General features: G+C 42.0%; 4 protein-coding genes across 7 annotated transcripts; 1 reads left to right on the forward strand and 3 right to left on the reverse strand.

Moving 5' to 3' along the window:
- Window positions 1-579: 579 nt before the first annotated feature.
- On the reverse strand, window positions 580-2,324 carry uqcrq (ubiquinol-cytochrome c reductase, complex III subunit VII). The gene is made up of 3 exons (XM_076032900.1): window positions 2,168-2,324; window positions 1,233-1,404; window positions 580-762 (listed from the first exon to the last, which is right to left on the reverse strand). Exons 2-3 carry the CDS (start codon window positions 1,384-1,386, stop codon window positions 668-670), a joined length of 249 nt encoding a protein of 82 aa, XP_075889015.1. The 5' UTR covers window positions 1,387-1,404; window positions 2,168-2,324; the 3' UTR covers window positions 580-667.
- Window positions 2,325-2,867: 543 nt separating this feature from the next.
- On the reverse strand, window positions 2,868-6,055 carry gdf9 (growth differentiation factor 9). Its single transcript, XM_076032896.1, has 2 exons — window positions 5,008-6,055; window positions 2,868-4,339 (listed from the first exon to the last, which is right to left on the reverse strand). The coding sequence occupies exons 1-2, from the start codon at window positions 5,375-5,377 to the stop codon at window positions 3,432-3,434; spliced, it is 1,278 nt and encodes a 425-aa protein (XP_075889011.1). The 5' UTR covers window positions 5,378-6,055; the 3' UTR covers window positions 2,868-3,431.
- Window positions 6,056-6,084: 29 nt separating this feature from the next.
- Window positions 6,085-8,902, reverse strand: sowahab (sosondowah ankyrin repeat domain family member Ab). Its single transcript, XM_076032893.1, has one exon. The coding sequence runs from the start codon at window positions 8,676-8,678 to the stop codon at window positions 7,302-7,304; it is 1,377 nt and encodes a 458-aa protein (XP_075889008.1). The 5' UTR covers window positions 8,679-8,902; the 3' UTR covers window positions 6,085-7,301.
- LOC142892666 (septin-8-A-like) lies at window positions 7,361-17,741 on the forward strand. Of its 4 annotated transcripts, XR_012927474.1 has the most exons (11): window positions 10,305-10,456; window positions 12,124-12,238; window positions 12,360-12,555; window positions 13,142-13,328; window positions 13,483-13,644; window positions 13,909-14,005; window positions 14,163-14,331; window positions 14,760-14,892; window positions 14,985-15,172; window positions 16,128-16,231; window positions 17,005-17,741. XR_012927474.1 is itself a non-coding variant. In XM_076032892.1 (10 exons), the coding sequence occupies exons 3-10, from the start codon at window positions 12,389-12,391 to the stop codon at window positions 17,057-17,059; spliced, it is 1,158 nt and encodes a 385-aa protein (XP_075889007.1). In that variant the 5' UTR covers window positions 7,361-7,493; window positions 12,124-12,238; window positions 12,360-12,388; the 3' UTR covers window positions 17,060-17,741. The 4 variants fall into 4 exon arrangements, 3 of the variants coding, with proteins under 3 accessions (XP_075889007.1, XP_075889005.1, XP_075889006.1); XM_076032892.1 differs by lacking the exons at window positions 10,305-10,456; window positions 16,128-16,231 and adding an exon at window positions 7,361-7,493; XM_076032890.1 differs by lacking the exon at window positions 16,128-16,231.
- The last annotated feature ends 429 nt before the right edge of the window (window positions 17,742-18,170 follow it).

The raw sequence follows: 18,170 nt of genomic DNA on the forward strand, positions 1-18,170 counted from the left end.
AGAGGTTTCGTCGGTATGTAACGGGACACCTGCAAGTGATGAGAATGTACGACTTCCGGTATCCCCAAAGGTGTGATGAACGCCTTCTTCAAAGCAAGGTGTCCCTTCTAATTTATTTTTTCTTTCCATATTTCATGAGTATGGAGAATTGCAAACAAGAAGTGACCTAATCCAATACCCCCAAAACATGTAGTCAGGGTTCAAATAAATGTACCTCCACTTCAAATAATTAACATTCCAACAAAAATAAGTTCATACTTAGCCACACGTTTGTGAGGACATTCCATGTAACACGATAAAACAATGGCTTATTAACCATATATGAAATGAATTTTGGAACAAGACAGTATGTAATGTCCCTCAAGATACATTCCTCTGAAACCTGCCCTCGTATCCTCAAAATAACATGAAGATAAATTAAAAAAAACAAATATTTGACCAAAATTTGAGAATCCACTTTTTCTAAAAAAAAATAAATAAAAAATTATATAATACAGATTCCCCCTGCTAAGTATTGCCGAGTTCTCTTCTGACCACATTTGCTTGTTTAAGGAAAAAAAAAAAAAAAAAAAATCAACCCAAAGTTATTTTCATTTAATACACTTATTTTTTATTGGTAAAACACAGAATCATAATGACAGAAAGGAGCTTCCAAGAGGTTGCAGGTTTATTCATCATTCTCGTAGTCAGCGGGATTCTTCTTCTTGCCCTGCTCATGGACACTGTTTCCCCACGTATATGTCAGATACATGAGCGTCATTGCTGCAAAAGAACAATGGCAAAAACGGAATCATTAGAAATATCTGAAGCACAACACTACAGTCTGCAATAAAAGTCCTTGAACTAGTTTTAAGGGGTTGGGGATGGTGATTTGAGCAACGGTTCCTAACAAATATATTAGCAACAAGTGGTGATGGGTGTCACAGCAATGCTATACCTTAAACAAGAGACAACAAGGAGAAAGAAAGACAGAAAAGTCACCTACAGTGTTCACATTTGAGTAAACAAGGAAATCATCTAAGTCAGATATGTACAGCAAATACGAGTAACAGGCAAACATCTAAACGATGGTTGTGAAGCCTAAGATTACTAAAACAGGTTTTACTGCAAAAGAGAGACCCCATTGTTGTTGCGAAGTCCGGGAGGACAACTGGCATGATTTTGCTCAATTAAAGAGGTGCTTAATTTCAAAAGGTTGAAATTATACACAGACAAGACACAGGTTTACTTACGTGGGGCAACTTTGAAGAAAGAAGCACTGAATCTCCTCCACACATTTGGAATACCCTTTGAGAAGTAGTTGGGAAAAGCCCTCTGCTCAAAGGGGGAAATGCTGTAGGTGATAATGTGCCTGACTCTGGCCAAGTCTCCAAAGTGGCGACCCATGTTGATCACGGAGCTGAGCTAAAGTGGAGAGAGGACATTTTCAAACTGGGGGTTAACACTACATAATGTATTGCAAAGACAGACACGGAGTTTGGAGTATTTGTTACATAGGAAATCCTTTACATGTGTTTAAGAGAGAGGGAGAGAGAAAGAGAAAGACTGCTTGAATGCCAATGCATAATGGATACAGCGTAGTCCCGTATGGATTTGTTTGCGTGTGTATTTATATAATGTTATAGTATAATAGTGGAATTCATGAAATAAACATCGATTTAAAAGGATATCGCTAAACCGTAATTAAATCGTTTAGGCTTATGTATAAAATATGTTAAGTGATTATTTAGTGCGAATATCTTTGGTGCAACCAAACCAAGGGTCGCGTCCGTCAACAGAACTTGTGCAATGTTTAACCCAGTAACATTGAAAACACTAACCGACTATGACTGAGACTGCCTCGCTCCCATAATTACAATGACATGACAAAGTTGATGTACTAACCCTAATTCCAAATAATCGATAAAACAGATAATAGTGTGATTAGCCCAGTGTGATTAGCCTGGATAGCTAAGTGCTAACAGCTAACCATAGCACATTAGCTGTTGACCTAAGGTACAAACAGTCCTTGAAACGTTTCTGTTGCAAGTGCGTCAACATGGACGTCATAAAGATACAGGTCCAATATAGTCTGACAAACAAATACAAATACAATATCCACATGACATAGACATTTAAGATGATAACGACAAATGTCGAACTTCAAAACCGCGACATTGAAGCTCACCTGGATGTTGCTCTACAGCCTTTCCTAATAGTCAGAAGACTCGGTGCCCTTCCTCTCATTCGGAGCTTAACTTCCGGTTGAGTATGAGGTTTGTCGCCGTCTAGCGGACAGGAGGTTCGTCAATCAACGCGGATGAAACAGTTTCCTATGTATGTGTCCACTGTGGGCAGTAATTGTATTGGACTTTAAGACCACAAGACCTTATCAGCTAAAACTGGAAAACCTAAAAAGTTAAATAACCGAAACCTGGCAAAGTGCTTTTCTACAAACACAATTAATAAAATAATACGATTTCATCCAATTCAACACAAACATTTTGCTGTGACATGTACCTGCAAATCCTCAGACCAGGACAAAATGTCCACGTGTGTAAAGCCTGCAGTGTACTGACGGGGGCAGGCAGAAGCAAAGACAGATAGCAATATGATACATTTCTAAAGTCACAAATGCAGGCAATATTCATGCATAATTTCTTTTTTTTAATTTCCAACATTTCAGAGAATATGCCTCCAAATGACAATCCTTTTGAATATCCCTCAGCTGAACACAGACAAACAGTGAATTCATTAAAGTTGCATAAATATACATGACACTGTCACATTCAGGCAGAACAAATTTACAAGTATGCAGTCATTTCATATGTATGCAGTTGCTCACTGATAACAAGAAATAAATACACATTTAAACCTTACTAAGATAGCTGCAGTTCATACAACCACCTCTCATTCCCTGGAATAAAATGATGTGTAAAAGTTTTTGACACTGCTTTTTTTTTTTTTTTTTTTAATCTTTGGTCCAGAACAGAGCTACTTAAAACCTCAGATGTGTTTACTTATGGAATAATGACAGACCAAGCACCCAAAATAAATTAACAAAAAAACCCAACTTAAAATAATTTTACAAAATTATACTGCTCACTGTCCTATTTAAGTGTCAAGATTCAACACTTCTTAGCAAACAACAGGTTGCACTGGCACATCATAACAAAAACAAAAAAGTATCAAATTTTCATTATGATAAAATTCTTTTTTTTTTTTTTTTTTTTTTTTACAAAACACATTGTTAAGTAGACACTTCTGCTCCAGATCACTTTGTTCACGCACATTGATATATATATATATTTTTTTTTTCATTAATGAAATCACTGAGTCCAGTCAGAGCATCTGCCACTTTAGAACACCTATCATGACTGTTCAGGTCTGTTGTGGTATTTCAATTCAGCCTGTAAAAAAGGAACCAAAATAAAGACATGTTGGTCTCTGTCTTAGCGACATGTGCACCTCGTAGCAACCATGTCTTCAAACTCTTTATAGACATAGGAACCATCTTCTTCAAAGATCATGACACTCAGAGGGCTGTAGTGAGACGGGATACACGAAGGCCGAGGCACAGAGGAGTCCAGTCTCTCATAGATAATGTTTTGGACCATGGTGTGGACTGGTGAGCCATAGATGAAGCCCATGGCCCTTGGGCAACCTCCTCTGCAGTACCTGGGGTTGAACTTGGGTGGAAAAACAATCCAGTGATCCAGTTTAAGTTGACTGAATCGCACCCTGAAATCGTATAAGGCGCAGTCACTGGTGGGGAATACGGAGCTGGGAAGCAGCTCTGGCAGGTGCTTAGCACCACGTTTGCTCTTCGGAGATTCCCTCCTCCATCTTCTCTTTGGCTCAACCCCTGCCTCTGCTTTCACAGGAATCTGCTTGTAAAATGCATCTGACCTTTCACCTCCTTTGGCATTAGCCTGTAACCCCTGGTCGTCCATTTTGCTTGTGTCGTTGAGGTAAAGGAGCAAATATGGAGAAGGAATGGTAAATGTTCCGGGGCTCCCATCAGCCATGGAACTGTCTTCTTCGTATGGGCAGGTGACATTGATGTGAAGCTGTATGTACCTCCTCTGGGTCTTAAAGTATGGTGTGAGAAACAAAAGGACATCAATTTCGACCCAGTTGCTAGTGCTTGTCCCATCTTGGCTGGCTGTAAAGTTGACAGCGTAGTGGACTGCAGTACACAGCTGACACTGGTTTGGGTTCTCCTGCTCCATGACAGTCAGGTAGCAAAGGGAGGACGGTGCATGGTCCAGCTCAAAGTTGTACAGCAGGGCTGACTTCAAGAGCTGTTCTGTTTTTCTTACTTGATCCAGGCTGTAGGAGAGATCCTGCAGTGCACTCCCTGGGAGAAGACGATGAAGAAAACCATGCCACTGTTAGAATTCCACACTAATATAGCATAATTCCAAATTAACATCTGTGGCACAGTTTTGCACACAAATCTGTAAGGGGGTGGCTGCCAGAACACTGTACTCAGAGGCCAACTGAGAGGTGCATCAGTGAAATGTCACATTTTCAGAACCGCACCTTTTAGCATACATTTCTGATATGTATACTTATCTGATTTTTTTTTTTTTAGAGGATTAACCTTCTCTGAAGACTCTTGAACAAAAACAAATGGAGATGGCAAAAGGCAATTCATTAAAGTTTGTAAAAGCGTTGAGAGACTAATTTAATTTATTTTATTTTTTTTTTAAAGAGAGAGCTGCATGCAGTCACTTTATATTAGTCCATCATAAATGACTAAATCTATATTTCACGACAATGACTTTCATTTTTTGAACAAGTTAATCAGACTTTTTTGGCAGTGTATGCTCAATATAGAGCACGGATTTCAGTTTCTTAAGTTCGTAGTTGGGCATTAGACAGACGCCGAAGTACATGGCCAGTGGTGAATTTCTCTCTGGCGCCACTGCAATACCACAACACCCGCCGACCCTACCGATCGCACAGAATCACACAGAATCAGAGTCACTCGGGAAAAACTGCGGTCAACTTCGCTTCGCTCACCTGAATTAGTTTGCGCCAGACACTCATCCTGTGCCTTGATGAGTCGGACCGTGCTGTAGATCCTGTGTCCGTCCAAGCTCCTCTGCACCCTCGACGACTTCTTATACACCTCTGTCAGATATCGCACGTACTTGTGGTCTGGTTTCACCTTCTTCCTGTCACCCGGCGTCCACCTCGGCCCTCCGTGCTCCGACAGAGCCTTGAGCAGCGGGGACAGGATGCTGTCATACGGGTACCTGAAGTCGGCCAGGTTGTGCTGTGCGCCGGAGGCGCTACTGGAGGCTCGGACCAGCAGCAAGTCGCCGGTGACCAGCAGCACCAGCAGCGGGATGGCCGTGCGAAAACAACGAAGGACAGCTGACATCAGCATTTGTTTGACTGGTTTATTTTATTTTATTTTATTTATTTTTTTCAAAGAAAGCAGTAGGAACTTAGAGAGACTCTCCACTGAGAGCTCGAAGTCAACACACGTGCCACCGCTCACCAACACACGCAGGTGTTCGCAATTAACTCCAGCTCCCTCATGACTTCGCCAGGTAAGGAAACACACTCCACTTCACCTTTCTCCTCGGCTCTTCGAGCTACATGAGGCGTGTCAGAATGTACCGTAACGCTCTTTACATTTCTGCAAGGGAAAAATCGCTTGAAAAGGAGCCGTTACATTGAGAGAGAAAAAAAAACAACAAAAACGAAAAAATCTTGGTGGCGATGACTGGGTTAGCATGGCGCTCCCCCTACTGGTCTGATATGTAAATCAAAATACTAACTTCTTCACTGCGTTGATAGTTTTCCAAAATGCTTTACGTGTAGAGAAACAACACCAACATGAGAATGATACGATATGGAATAAAGGGAATTATTTGATAAATAAAGAGGAACCATAGAACTGAAGAGACTTAAATCAGGAAGATGAATTGCTAGACCAGGGGTGGGCAAAATCTTTTGACTGGTGGACCTCAATGGGTTCTTAAATTTGACAGAGGGGCCTATAAATATGTATGAGGGCTAGGTAGAAAACATACCATGGAGGTTTAATGTCAACTGAAAATGAATAAAAACAAAGGTACAACAAAAAAATGTATCTTCGAAGCCCCACCGTATTCAGTTCTTTATTGAAATGACTCTTAACACACTGAAAAAATGGATTAAATACAGCTATTTTATGATTTACTTACTATTGATATAATTTCTTCAAATTTGCGGGCCGTATTAAATAATTTAACGGACCACATATGGCCCTCGGGCCGTAGTTTGCCCATGCCTGTACTAGACACTGTTTCCATTTGCCTTTGTTTACACAGCATACTGATTAGAATAATTTCTAAACTACTTAGTTTAAACAAGAGTAGCTTGGGACTGACAGGAAACTGTAAAACCTGGATGACACCAGAGTGTTCTCTAAACGGTACACACAAATAAACACACTGCCTCTCTCATCTAATTCATCGTGGCAAAATTGTTTAAGTTACAACACTGTTTGTGTTTTTATATGGATCACTAAAGGTTAGGATAAAAATGTTGTTGTTGTTTTCTTTACACATAAAGGCACAACAAGGTTGGGTGGAACAGTTTATTCCAGAAAAGATTTTTTTCAGTATTATTCTAAATCATTTTTCAAGTCAGTATGCAATGTTTGTGCATTTTAATTAAAAAAAAAAAAAAAAAAATCCTATTTGGCCAAAATACTTAACAATATAAATGGAAATTTGAATTGTTTAATATGAGGCTCGCATGACCCACTTTTAACACCTACCCACACACGTTCAAAGAAAGAAGGTCTTGTTGTCCCACAAGAGGCCTTTCTCATCCATTAAAGCTCAAGTTCACAAAGAAACATGTAAAGGAGACATTCCATTGCCCAGTCTGGATGCCAGCTTTTCAAAAGTACCCCCCTCAAAGGTCCTGTTTGCCTCTACCAAGGGTCATAATAAGCAGCTTTTTCAAAACGTTAACCAGGATTTCCCTGCATCAACAACACAGCAGTATGTTTGTGTTTAAAGCAACCATGCATACATCATACCTTAATGTTAAAAAAGCAGATAACATTAAGCTTTTAAGCACAAGTAAGACAAATAGAAAACCAGGCCAGATTATAGTATATTTACAGTAAATAAAAAAAATAGTGGTTACAAATACCACTTTTAAATAGTACATCCAACAGTGATACACTGTACAAATGAAGTTCTAGAATGGGGTTTCTAACTATTAACAATACGAACTACTACCAATAAAAAAAAACAAGTGCTTATTTTGCAAACTTTCTCCAGCATCATCCTACTTTATGGCTGTGATTCTCACCAGTCTTGAGCGAACTTGCCGGTTGTTTTGTGTTTCTTTCCTATGTGAGGCTGGAACAGTTTGCTGATGGTGTTGAAGCCCTTCGCATTCTCTCTGCATTCTTCGTCCTCCGTCTTCTCCCTGGACTTGTTGTCGTGCTGCTGTCCTCCCAGAAGTGCTCTGACCTCCGCCGGCGCTCCCTTGCCCAGGTACTGGAAGGCCTTCTTGCCGTTGTTGTCCCGCTCGTCGGTCCTGGCTCCGTAGCTCTTCACAAGCAGGACCATCACCTCGACGTGGCCGTGGATGGCTGCGATGTGCAACGGCGTGTAGCCTCCGTGCGCCTTGCAGTTCACGTTGACGCGAGTGACGGATTTCCTGGAGGCGTCCATGATCTTCCGTATCATCCTGTGGTTGCCGTCCTTGGCAGCCCAGTGGAGCACGGTGAAGCCCGACATGAAGTCTTTCTTCTGAGCCAGTCGCATGTCCTGCAGCAGCAAACTGTAGATCTGTCCCCAGCGCCCCGCCGCACACTTGACCAGCCAGTCGTGAGCCAGCGGCTCCAGAGGCACAGACTCTAAGTACTTTGCGTCATCCCCTTGTCTAGATGGCGCTTTGCTCTGGGGCCTCAGCTGGGGGAAGCCCTCTGGTTGTGCATCCCCTGCCAATCTGTTCTTGGAGTCGGCCTGCTTGCACACCGATGAGTCTGTGCTTGGTGCAGGAGGTGCACAAACATTGGTCATCGATACAATGGGTTTGCCTGGAGTTTTGTTCTGGGGAGCTGTGGATTGTGATTCACCCTGTGTTGAGTGAGCAGAGTCTCTCGGCGGCGATTTGACGGCTATGACGGCAAACACAGCACCAGATTTCCTCCTGAGGCTGCCCTGATCTCCGGACAGATTCAGGACTTTGACCGTGGTCGTGTCCGCACTGGTATTAATTTCCTGTGATATGAGCCCCTTTTCCGGCGTTCTCCCTTCAGACGCGTGTTTCCCATTTGCGCGAAACGTCCCGTTGATGTTGGCCGGATAGTTGTTGTTCTCAATGTCCGAGTTGAGAGTCGCGTCCGGCTCGGTGCGATGAGGAGACGTGCAGGAGAAGCTCGAGTTGTGGCTGGAGTAGCTGTCCTCCAGCGGCGGGCTCCTCCGCGGACCATCGAACTCTCTCAGAAAGTCCTGGTAGCGCTTCTTCACACACACGAACTTCACCCCGTCCGTCTGCTTGACCACGGCGACGCTGTTCACCAGGCGCTTGAAGAGCTCCCTATTGTGCTGCTTTTCCGCGGGATCGCCGCCGCCGCTGATCCTGCTCCTGAAATTGTTCAGCAGCTCCGAGTTCGTCACCTTGCCGCCGCGGTCCAGCAAAAAGGACAAGAGAGACTCCTGCGTTAGAGCCATGTCGTCCCGCCTGGCTCCCGATTTGACGAAGCCGGAACACAAATCTGTAAAAGCGCAGCCGCGACGGAGGATAATCCCCTTGGTTTGGCTGTCTATCCGCCGTCATTCATCCCCCCACCAACCTGCTGCTTCCGGTGTCACGCCGAGATCTGCGTGCCTGCCCAGATCTGTGTATGTGCCTCGCGGGAACGCGCGTCGCCTCGTTTATGTCGTTTTTACTATACTTTTTTTCTCCCCCCTAACTAAAGTGATTAGTGATACGTAATTGATTACTTATGAACCAATAGTTCAATAAGTAATTACTTGATTCGTTTTTAAAGTAGTAATCAGTAGTTGGATTACTTTTATGGAGTAATCCCAACAACACTGCATTTAATAGACGCTGTCACAATATTTAGTCATCGATGGTTCGCTGAACTAAGAAGCACTCATCGAAACGCGTGATCTGAAAAATGACATTTCAGAGGGAGACAGACCCGTTTTGAGTTAAGATGACTGATGATTCCAATGTGATCTGTCGTTGAATACAGCACACACTGTGATATCACTGTGTGTGTACATGTTCGATTAAATGTTCTTACTGAGGATTTCTGTTAGAATTAAATAGCTAAGTAGGTCCTTAGGTGTCAAACTTTCTATCCTGTCAAAAGTGCACAAAATAATGCAACAACAACAACAACTTATCTCCCGAAAGTATCACAAAGCTCAACTGACACAGAACGTTTTGCGTGTATTTCTCGGCAGGACTGACGAGAAATGCACGCATCCCATCACAGTGCGGGCGAAACGGTACGAAGCTGCAACGTTGCGCGCTCCCGCAAGGTGCGTACATATCCAGGCAGGCACGCAGATCTCGGCGTGACACCGGCGCCTCAACAATGAAGCCATCCGTGTTTCGTTACGGCCGTCGTGCTTGGGGTGCGTCGCTCAGACGGACAGGATAGAGTGAATTGATAACACGCAAGGAAAACAAAAACCTAATTTTACTTCGTGCTAATTATTTCCTAAAACGAAAAACAGTCTGTTGTTTTATTATTTTTAATAGTTATTTTAACTATTTAATTTTGATAAATATTTGTGAAAGAGGATCAGATAAATATTTTTTATAATTGAATTGCTGCCCAATAAGTTAGATAAATTTTTAGAATGTATTAAAAAGTAAACCCAATTAACAGGGTTTTTCATTCTTGAGCATGTGTCCCCCATAATGCATTCCCTTACCCTTAGGATTCTTTTGGACTCTTATGTTATCCACAAATCTTTCTATGTGCCTAAAATTGAAAACAACAAAATTACTTACTGAAAGTGCTTTATCTTAAAGAATAGGGGGGAATCCTATATTAAAAAAAAACAAAAAACATTATTATTATATTCATCCTATTTAAATATTTTTGGATCCTGGATTTTTATTTTTATTTTTTATTTTTTACCTAATTTTAATTTTGCAATGAATCACTTTTAATGCTGACATAGGAAACAAAGCATTCCGTTATATTCTGCAACAATGCATTTTTGTCCAAAAATAAAAATAAAAATGAGCCTGACAATGCAGCTCATCTTCGTCTGATCAGTTCCAGAAGTACTGTAGATCAAGGACAGCAGCCCGTTGTGCAGCATGGTGTAATGCCGCCCTCCTGCATCGAGGGGGTGCAGCCTCCAAGTGGCCATATTGAGAGGAGTTGCTCCGTTCCTGCTGGATGGTGAGAGCAGGTCTGGATGACATTTCCGACATACAGCTACTTCTGACGATGGCGGCCACTGAGGTAGACGTTTTCGCAGTAAGTACGACCACCGACTGTCGTGTCGTTGTCGTGTTTGCATCTGAGACGGCAATGAAACTGCCGTGAGCTGACGGCAGCGAGATGCGTGTCGCTAAATGCAGCACGGACTCGCTGATGACGAGCTACCTCATTATGTTTATTGCACCGGGCAGAATGTGTGGCGATCGGCCCGCGGGGATGACGCGTCGATCGTCCCGCCGCGGAGACGCGCATCAAACGCGCACTTTATCAACCCCAGTGTCCGGTATGACTCAGGGAGAGCTGCGTGTTTGTAATGTCAACACTTGTCACAGGTGTTGAACGCGGCACGGCGAACTCAACCCGCATTAGATGGCCAGGTATTTGAACGGAACGCCATGGCAGAAGGCGGTGGGACAGTTAAGAGGATAAGTGGCATCTTCCTGCAGTGTCAGATGGGCTGGAAGTTTGTGAGCTGACGGGTAAACCCAGAGCAAAGTGTCCGGCAAAAACATCCATGCCTGCTGAAATGTGCAGATTGGACCTTTAATCTGGTGTTTGCACGGTGTGTAACGGGCGATATTTCTGGCTTGCACGCGCGTGCGCATGTATGTTTTGTGCGTGCGTGTTTACGTCCCGCAGAAGGGGGGTTACGGGTACCAAGCCAGCCAGCTTGGATATCCTCCCACCCTTGTAAAATAACATCTAAATAAAGGGCTCTTTGTGCGCTGGTGTCTCTCTCTTTCGCTCTGTCGTTCTTGGTGTGTGTGTGTGTGTGTGTGTGTGTGTGTGTGTGTGTGTGTGTGTGTGTGTGTGTGTGTGTGTGTGTGTGTGTGTGTGTGTGTGTGAGAGAGAGAGAGCGCGAGAGCGAGAGAGTGTGAGAGAGAAACAGATGATTGTTGTACTGAGCACATCCTGCTCCCCTGTGTTGAGCCTTTCGCTACATGCCAGTATCCCAGAGTGAGTCTGATGTAGGAAGACTGATCCAGTTCCCAGCCCGGCGTGAGGCAGCCTGAGAAAACACTGTGTCGATCAATTGTGGCGATGCACATTTAGAAGCTTCGCAGTTAGGCCCGTGCATATGCAGACATTATTGTAGCAGAAGCTCAAATTTTCTCATATTGTTTCTCCACATCCAGATCCGAAGTACGAATAAACAAGAATTGAAATATCACTTTGAGTTTTATTTCTGGAATTCAGATAAAAGTGTTTTGTTGAGAAGGGTATGTTGAGCATTCTTTCTTCAGTTTGAGCAGTTAGGCCTTTTGAAGAGGCAACATGAGTCTAAAGGGGAATGAATGATTTTCTCAAGAGTGAATAATTTATCCGCATGTACTCCACAAGCTAACAGATGGTGGATATGTTTTACTCCTCTTTTTAGTCAGCTCTTTGTTTTCCTGCAAAATTTCTTGCCGTCATTTGCTGAGAGGCTCATCCGTGATATAGAATCAGGACCTTATTATAGATTGGCCTCATCAGTCAGCAGAGTGGAAGAGAGGAATGACCTCATTAGCGGTGAATGCTCTTAAGCTAGAAAGCAGAATATGGTGATCTGACCGAAAAGCTTCTTAACCTCACTTACCATCATTTTCCTGGCATCTCCTTGCATGTCAAACGAAATGCAGCGACTGTGAAATACTGCACAAGTGTACGTCATTTATTTCTAACATATTCTTCTCTGTCTGGTCTGTTTCCAAATGTGCCAGAGCGAAGAAAAGCGAAACCTTGAACTCAGAGGCCATGTTGGGTTTGACAGTCTTCCGGATCAGTTGGTCAGCAAATCCGTGACGCAGGGATTCTGCTTCAACATCCTCTGTGTAGGTAAGTCTGAATCCAGGAGGAGGTCATAGCCTAAAGTTAGTGCTTGGGACGTGCAATAATTAGGAACCTGAGACACTGATGTGAATTAGACCGGCCCTCGTCGTCTCTCTTGTCTATTAAGGTGAAACCGGGATTGGGAAGTCAACTTTGATGAATACGCTGTTCAACACGACATTTGAAAACGAAGAGGCCAGCCACTATGAGAACAAGGTGCAGCTCAGGCCACAAATGTACGAGCTGCAGGAGAGCAACGTCAACCTCAAGCTGACCATTGTGCACACCGTCGGCTTTGGAGACCAGATCAACAAAGAAGAAAGGTAGAGCTTCCCTGTGAGCCGTCGCGAGAGGGTAGCGCTGGCAGCAAGACAAACGTCATTAAAAGGAAAGAGGAAAAAAGGAAATATGTAGTTTATTGATTCCAACCTCGCAAATTCATGTCCGCATTTGGCCCGTCCCACGAGGGAGCGGTGAGCAGCAGCATTGCTCCGGGAGGACGCTCCCTCAAATTTCAAGCGCTGTTTTCAGTTTGATCTTTGGAACCCAATGTGTTTGCAATAAAATAAATAAATAAATCTCTTATCAGCACCGGCTTATTAATCATGCCCCTCTTTTAATGTGGTACTTCAGTCAACACCGGTCCACAGTCTGGAACGGGGTGGTGCTGGTCTGGTCTGGTGTGTGAAATGAAAGGGAATGTGGGAAGAACTACTGTCGTAGAATCAAAGCAATCTCGACAGACATCTGAGCTCTCCGACAGCCGGCGACGAAAAAAAAGAAGCTTCAATTCCTTGGTGACAGAATTAGTATTGAGGATACTGATGCTCATGCCAAGGAAAAAGCTCATTTAGCTTTCAGGCGCGCTGCGGCATGATTGCGATTCTGTCATTTTTTCTTTTTGTGCAGCTATAAACCCATCCTCGACTATATCGATGCCCAGTTTGAGAAGTACCTGGAAGAGGAGTTGAAGATAAAGCGCTCCCTGTTCAGCTGCCACGACACCAGAATCCACATCTGCCTGTATTTCATCGCCCCAAACGGACACTCTCTCAAGTCCCTCGATCTTGTCACCATGAAGAAACTGGACAGCAAGGTGAGCTCATCGTCACTGTGCACCACAGCAGCTAAGATTCTCTGTCCCTCATTACGAGACACCATGAAATAATTTTGTGTGTGTGTGTGTGTGTGTGTGTGTGTGTGTGTGTGTGTGTGTGTGTGTGTGTGTGTGTGTGTGTTTTAAAAATTAGGTTAACGTCATCCCTGTAATTGCGAAGGCAGACACGGTATCCAAGAGTGAGCTTGACAAGCTGAAGATCAAGATAATGAGTGAGCTAGTCAGTAATGGAGTGCAGATCTATCAGTTCCCCACAGAGGATGAAGCTGTTGCCGAGATTAACTCCTCCATGAATGTAAGTCCAGTGACTCTTCATTAGATCATATATTACAGATGGACTGAACGTTTTTGATTCTGAGATAATATTTCTTCTGATTTTTATTCAACATTGATTTCTAACTGGCGTCAAGCCAGTTGTTGGTGTTATAGTGCAGATTATTATGCAATTTCACAATTTTGTCAGCAGCTTAGAAACAAAAAAAATCCCAAAATACAGGGAATAAACAAAGAGGCTTCTTGTAAAGAATTTTTACATTTTCTAATTTTTGATTTTTTGCAGACTCATCTTCCCTTTGCTGTGGTCGGAAGTGTTGATGATGTAAAAATAGGAAATAAGATGGTGAAGGCACGGCTGTATCCATGGGGATCAGTGCAGGGTGAGTGTGCTGAACTGACTTGACTGGCATTTAAATCAACTTTACCAGACAGAAGGTGTGTTGATCCAAACAGCTGCACCTGACTTGTTGTTGTTTTTTTCTACTGTGTGAAAATAATTTTAGCATTTGCATTGAAAATGACATTTTTTTGTGACAGTGGAAAATGAAAACCACTGCGATTTTGTGAAGCTGAGGGAGATGTTACTCCGTGTGAACATGGAGGACCTCCGAGAGCAGACTCACACTCGACACTATGAGCTCTACCGTCGCTGTAAGCTAGAAGAGATGGGCTTCAAGGACACAGACCCGGACAGCCAGTCGTTCAGGTGAAATTAGGCAGAGTGGTGATGTGATACAGCTGGGCAACCTGCCCTAGCACAAGTACAAACCCTCCCCCTCGTCTGTTGGTCTGATGCGAGAACTGCTCATTGCTCAGTGCTGCTCATTTTGAATGATTCACAACAAAACAAAAGTCAAAATCAGTGCTGATTAGTTTTGAGGGATCCAAATGAAGGGGCCCTTATCTGAACTATTCTGGTTTAATTTCTCCTGGGAAATTAGAATCACTTTGTGAATCTGCAATATAAAAGCTGAAAGCGCACTCAAGGGGACTTTCTGTGTTGTGTTTAAAACGTCATCAAAAAGCATTAAAAGTAAAGAAAACTAATAAACCTCAGTTGAACCTGTACACCCCTGTTGCAACAACACCCTGGATACTAATTCAGCTGTCCACTGCTTCAACCTTGATCTCTAGCCTTCAGGAGACCTACGAAGCAAAGAGGAAAGAGTTCCTTTTAGATCTGCAGCGCAAAGAGGAGGAAATGAGACAGATGTTTGTCAACAAGGTAAAGGAAACTGAAGCAGAGCTGAAGGAAAAGGAGAAAGAGGTGAGGATGGATGTCTTGCGAAACCAGTTTTTGGAATTATTTGACCTGTTTAAGCCTTTGACCGACTGTCGCACCCTCCCTGTGGTGTCCAGCTCCACGAGAGGTTTGAGCAGCTCAAACGGATGCACCAGGAGGAAAAGAAGACTCTGGAGGAGAAAAGACGGGAGCTGGAGGAGGAGATGAACGCTTTCAATCGCAGGAAGGTTGCAGCTGAGACGTTGATGGGACAGGCGCTCCAAGGCGGCTCGCAGCCCTTCAAAAAGGACAAGGACAAGAAAAAGTAAGTCTGCTAGTCTCGGTGTCTGCGGTGTTGACGTCAGTGAAAATAACATTGCTCTCCACAAGACCAGACCTTTTAGAATGCAATTATGAAACCATTGCGAGCAGCTGTTAAGACAAACTCCCAAGGCTCTTCTTCATTGGGATGATTGGTCAGATCTTTCTCAGTTGATGTGATTAATGGGATGGAATGAATGTCTCCCCACAGGCAGTGTTGGCTTCCAACAAGATGTAGGGACAGACTCAGACTGACACTGTGTGCCCTGACATTATAGGAGGGGTCAGAGTGTGCATGACAGCTCGACGCTTGTTCCTTTGCAGGCTGGCCTGCCAGAGTGCATCTAAGGCAGAGGACCTCCTCTTTACATTGGATTAGTCACAATAATGACCCCGAGCACTCATGTGTCCTCATAAAGAACCATGACTGTTTCTGCAGGTGGAAACATATAGAAGAGTACAGATTGGTTTATAAATATGCACAATTAACTTACCAACAAAAATACATTCAAGTGAGCATATAATTAGATTTTTATTTCAATATGCAAATTCAGGATTTTATAAGTGTTAGATAACATAAACAGTAAAAAAAAGAAGCTCGTAGACATGTTAAATTAATTGTTCTTATTAATTGATATTGTACTAAACTTTCATCAAATTTATATTAGATGCAGCCTGCTCTAGTTCTGGGACTAAATTCAAAATTTTCCTTTTAAATAATATGATTCAATGTGCAAAAAAAAAAAGAAAAGGATCTCGCACTGTCCAGAGCTTGCAGTATTGGAGTATAGCTTAATTAAGTATGGACAAATGTTTTGTTCTGAAAACATCTTCCTTGGGTCTCTTCATGGTGTTTAATTCTGTTGATGTCTGCCATTTCCCATGTCCTTCATTTGTTTCTTGTCATTTATGTTTCCCCTGTATTTTGTTCTATTCTTTCCCCCCCCGCCCCCTTTCAGTTGATTTATGGATCAAATGTCCAGAGAGGCAAGGAATATGTCTGCCATCATCATCATCATCATGGGAAAAAGAGGCTGTCAGTGCAACAATACTTCCTGACACTGTATGTGGACATAGTGTCACAGTGACAATGCACATATGTCAGCCTGAATAACGTGATGGCTCTAAGCCATTGTGTACTTATGGACCGCAGAGATAACTTTGCCCAGTGCACTGAATTTTTCTCTGAAGCTGACTTTGCTGGACTCACAGTCCATGTGCTGTTTTCTTAACAAGTAAAAAGTAGTTTTTTTTATGTTCATATCTAGAATAAGATAGGATAATCCATTAGTAGTCCCACAGTATTTTTTCTCCTTTATATTGTAAATCTTTTGTTGAGAAATTCATAAGGGATGCAGATAGCCGACTGATTGAATTTAAATAATATGATGTGCAGCGAATATGTACTTATTTATTGAAATAGTTATTGACAAGTTTGACCGCTTTTTTTTTTTAATGTTTCTGTTACAAAGATCGGTTAATATTTTTTCAGATTTATTCAACAGACTTTTATGAGAAATAAAATTTTGATGTCATTGATATAACACATTTTTTAATTAAGATAGATATACTGAATGTGAAATAAGTTAGACATTTTGACGTAATTTGTATTGAATTAAATAATGACGGAGAGGAATGAAAAGGTGCACCACTTTTTTGTGAGTCTTTTCTTCATGTCCCCCATCACATCAATCATTTCATCAATTTAATTTTGTCAAACCTTTTCATCATGCACTCCTTGTTTTCATATTTAACACATATAGTGAATTTAATTATACTTTGTATAACTGCATTTCTTTTTCTTTGATATTAATGGTCTCTCTTTCCTTTCCCTAGCTTCTTTAGTCTTCCATCTGCGTGCTCCTTAACATCAGGAAGGAATATGAATTAGAAGACTTTCTTCCACTTCAAAAGATAACAGACTAACAAGCAAATGTACCATTTTTGTTGCAACATTAAATAACAGGTTTATAGAAATCCACTTAACATCCTGGAAGTGAGTTGGCTTGAAGTCTTTTACATTTACATGTTTCCTGTTTGACAGCTGTAACATGCACTCTGCATTGCTCTTCACCTCTTTTCCTTGGTATGAAATATATTTGCCATAATCTTGTTTTTATTTTTTTACTAAATGTGCTAATTTTTCATCTGTTATCTTACAGTTGTAGATTTCTTTCTGTGACAAATTACACTGTGAAAAATATAAAGCTTGTATTGCTGTTAAATGTTTAGGAATTGTATGTAATATTATAACTTAAAAGCACTTTCGATTAAATACAGGAAAAACTATCTTTATTCAAAATAAATGTGCCGTATCATATTAACATTAAGCGATTATGTTCTGCAAAAATAGATGATATTAATGAAGAGATATTTTACAGTTTTACTCTGGTAAAAAAACAAAAAACAAAAAAACAACAAAACTACAAGAAATACTATTGTGATATTAAAGGTAGAGTGTATATACAGAAATTACGACTGAAACTCTTAATGTGAATCCAGTTATTGGGACCGAGTGGACCCATTTTCAGATTTGTATTTCCTGATATAATAAAGAGCTGCTACATGATTGACATTGTGTCTTTTTCCATTTCGCTCTTAGCCCAAATATAGGACTGACAGAGAACAGTCACCGGTAAGCAGTGGTCTAGAATGTTCAGGTTGCTTCTATACTGTGCTAGAAACCTCCACAGACATTGAGAAAGCAAGGTTGTTGTTGTTGTTGTTTTCTTTCCTTGTATATATGGTGTAAAAATGGTATGGACGGTCCATCACGTCACTTAATATTTCTGTCCATTGATATAGTAGCGTAAAATCATGTTTACCACTACTTCATTAGTTACTTTGACGGCTGAACTTGTCTTGACAAGTCTTGATTAGGTTCCGCCTCCTAGCCAACTGCGATTGGTTCTCTGGTCAGCAAGGGGTGGGACTCGAATGTTAATGGCTTGAAGTACACCCAGTCGAAAGACAGAACAAAGTGCGTCCTTCGCTGTTGACCA

Source organism: Nelusetta ayraudi, unplaced genomic scaffold, assembly GCF_046127955.1.
Source record: "Nelusetta ayraudi isolate G7.1 ecotype Tasmania unplaced genomic scaffold, CSIRO-AGI_Nayr_v1 ptg000039l, whole genome shotgun sequence".
NCBI classification, from domain to species: domain Eukaryota; kingdom Metazoa; phylum Chordata; class Actinopteri; order Tetraodontiformes; family Monacanthidae; genus Nelusetta; species Nelusetta ayraudi.

What these genes read in the sequence shown, in the direction of transcription:
- sowahab (XM_076032893.1), bottom strand. Translation starts at nt 8,678, where the DNA reads ATGGCTCTAACGCAGGAGTCTCTCTTGTCCTTTTTGCTGGACCGCGGC.
- gdf9 (XM_076032896.1), bottom strand. Translation starts at nt 5,377, where the DNA reads ATGCTGATGTCAGCTGTCCTTCGTTGTTTTCGCACGGCCATCCCGCTG. An exon ending in TCTGGCGCAAACTAATTCAG is followed by an intron (nt 4,340 to 5,007) that starts GTGAGCGAAGCG and finishes GTCTTCTCCCAG; the next exon opens with GGAGTGCACTGCAGGATCTC.
- LOC142892666 (XM_076032890.1), top strand. Translation starts at nt 10,376, where the DNA reads ATGGTGAGAGCAGGTCTGGATGACATTTCCGACATACAGCTACTTCTG. An exon ending in CTTCAACATCCTCTGTGTAG is followed by an intron (nt 12,239 to 12,359) that starts GTAAGTCTGAAT and finishes TTGTCTATTAAG; the next exon opens with GTGAAACCGGGATTGGGAAG. An exon ending in CCGGACAGCCAGTCGTTCAG is followed by an intron (nt 14,332 to 14,759) that starts GTGAAATTAGGC and finishes CTTGATCTCTAG; the next exon opens with CCTTCAGGAGACCTACGAAG.
- uqcrq (XM_076032900.1), bottom strand. Translation starts at nt 1,386, where the DNA reads ATGGGTCGCCACTTTGGAGACTTGGCCAGAGTCAGGCACATTATCACC. An exon ending in TTTCTTCAAAGTTGCCCCAC is followed by an intron (nt 763 to 1,232) that starts GTAAGTAAACCT and finishes GTTCTTTTGCAG; the next exon opens with CAATGACGCTCATGTATCTG.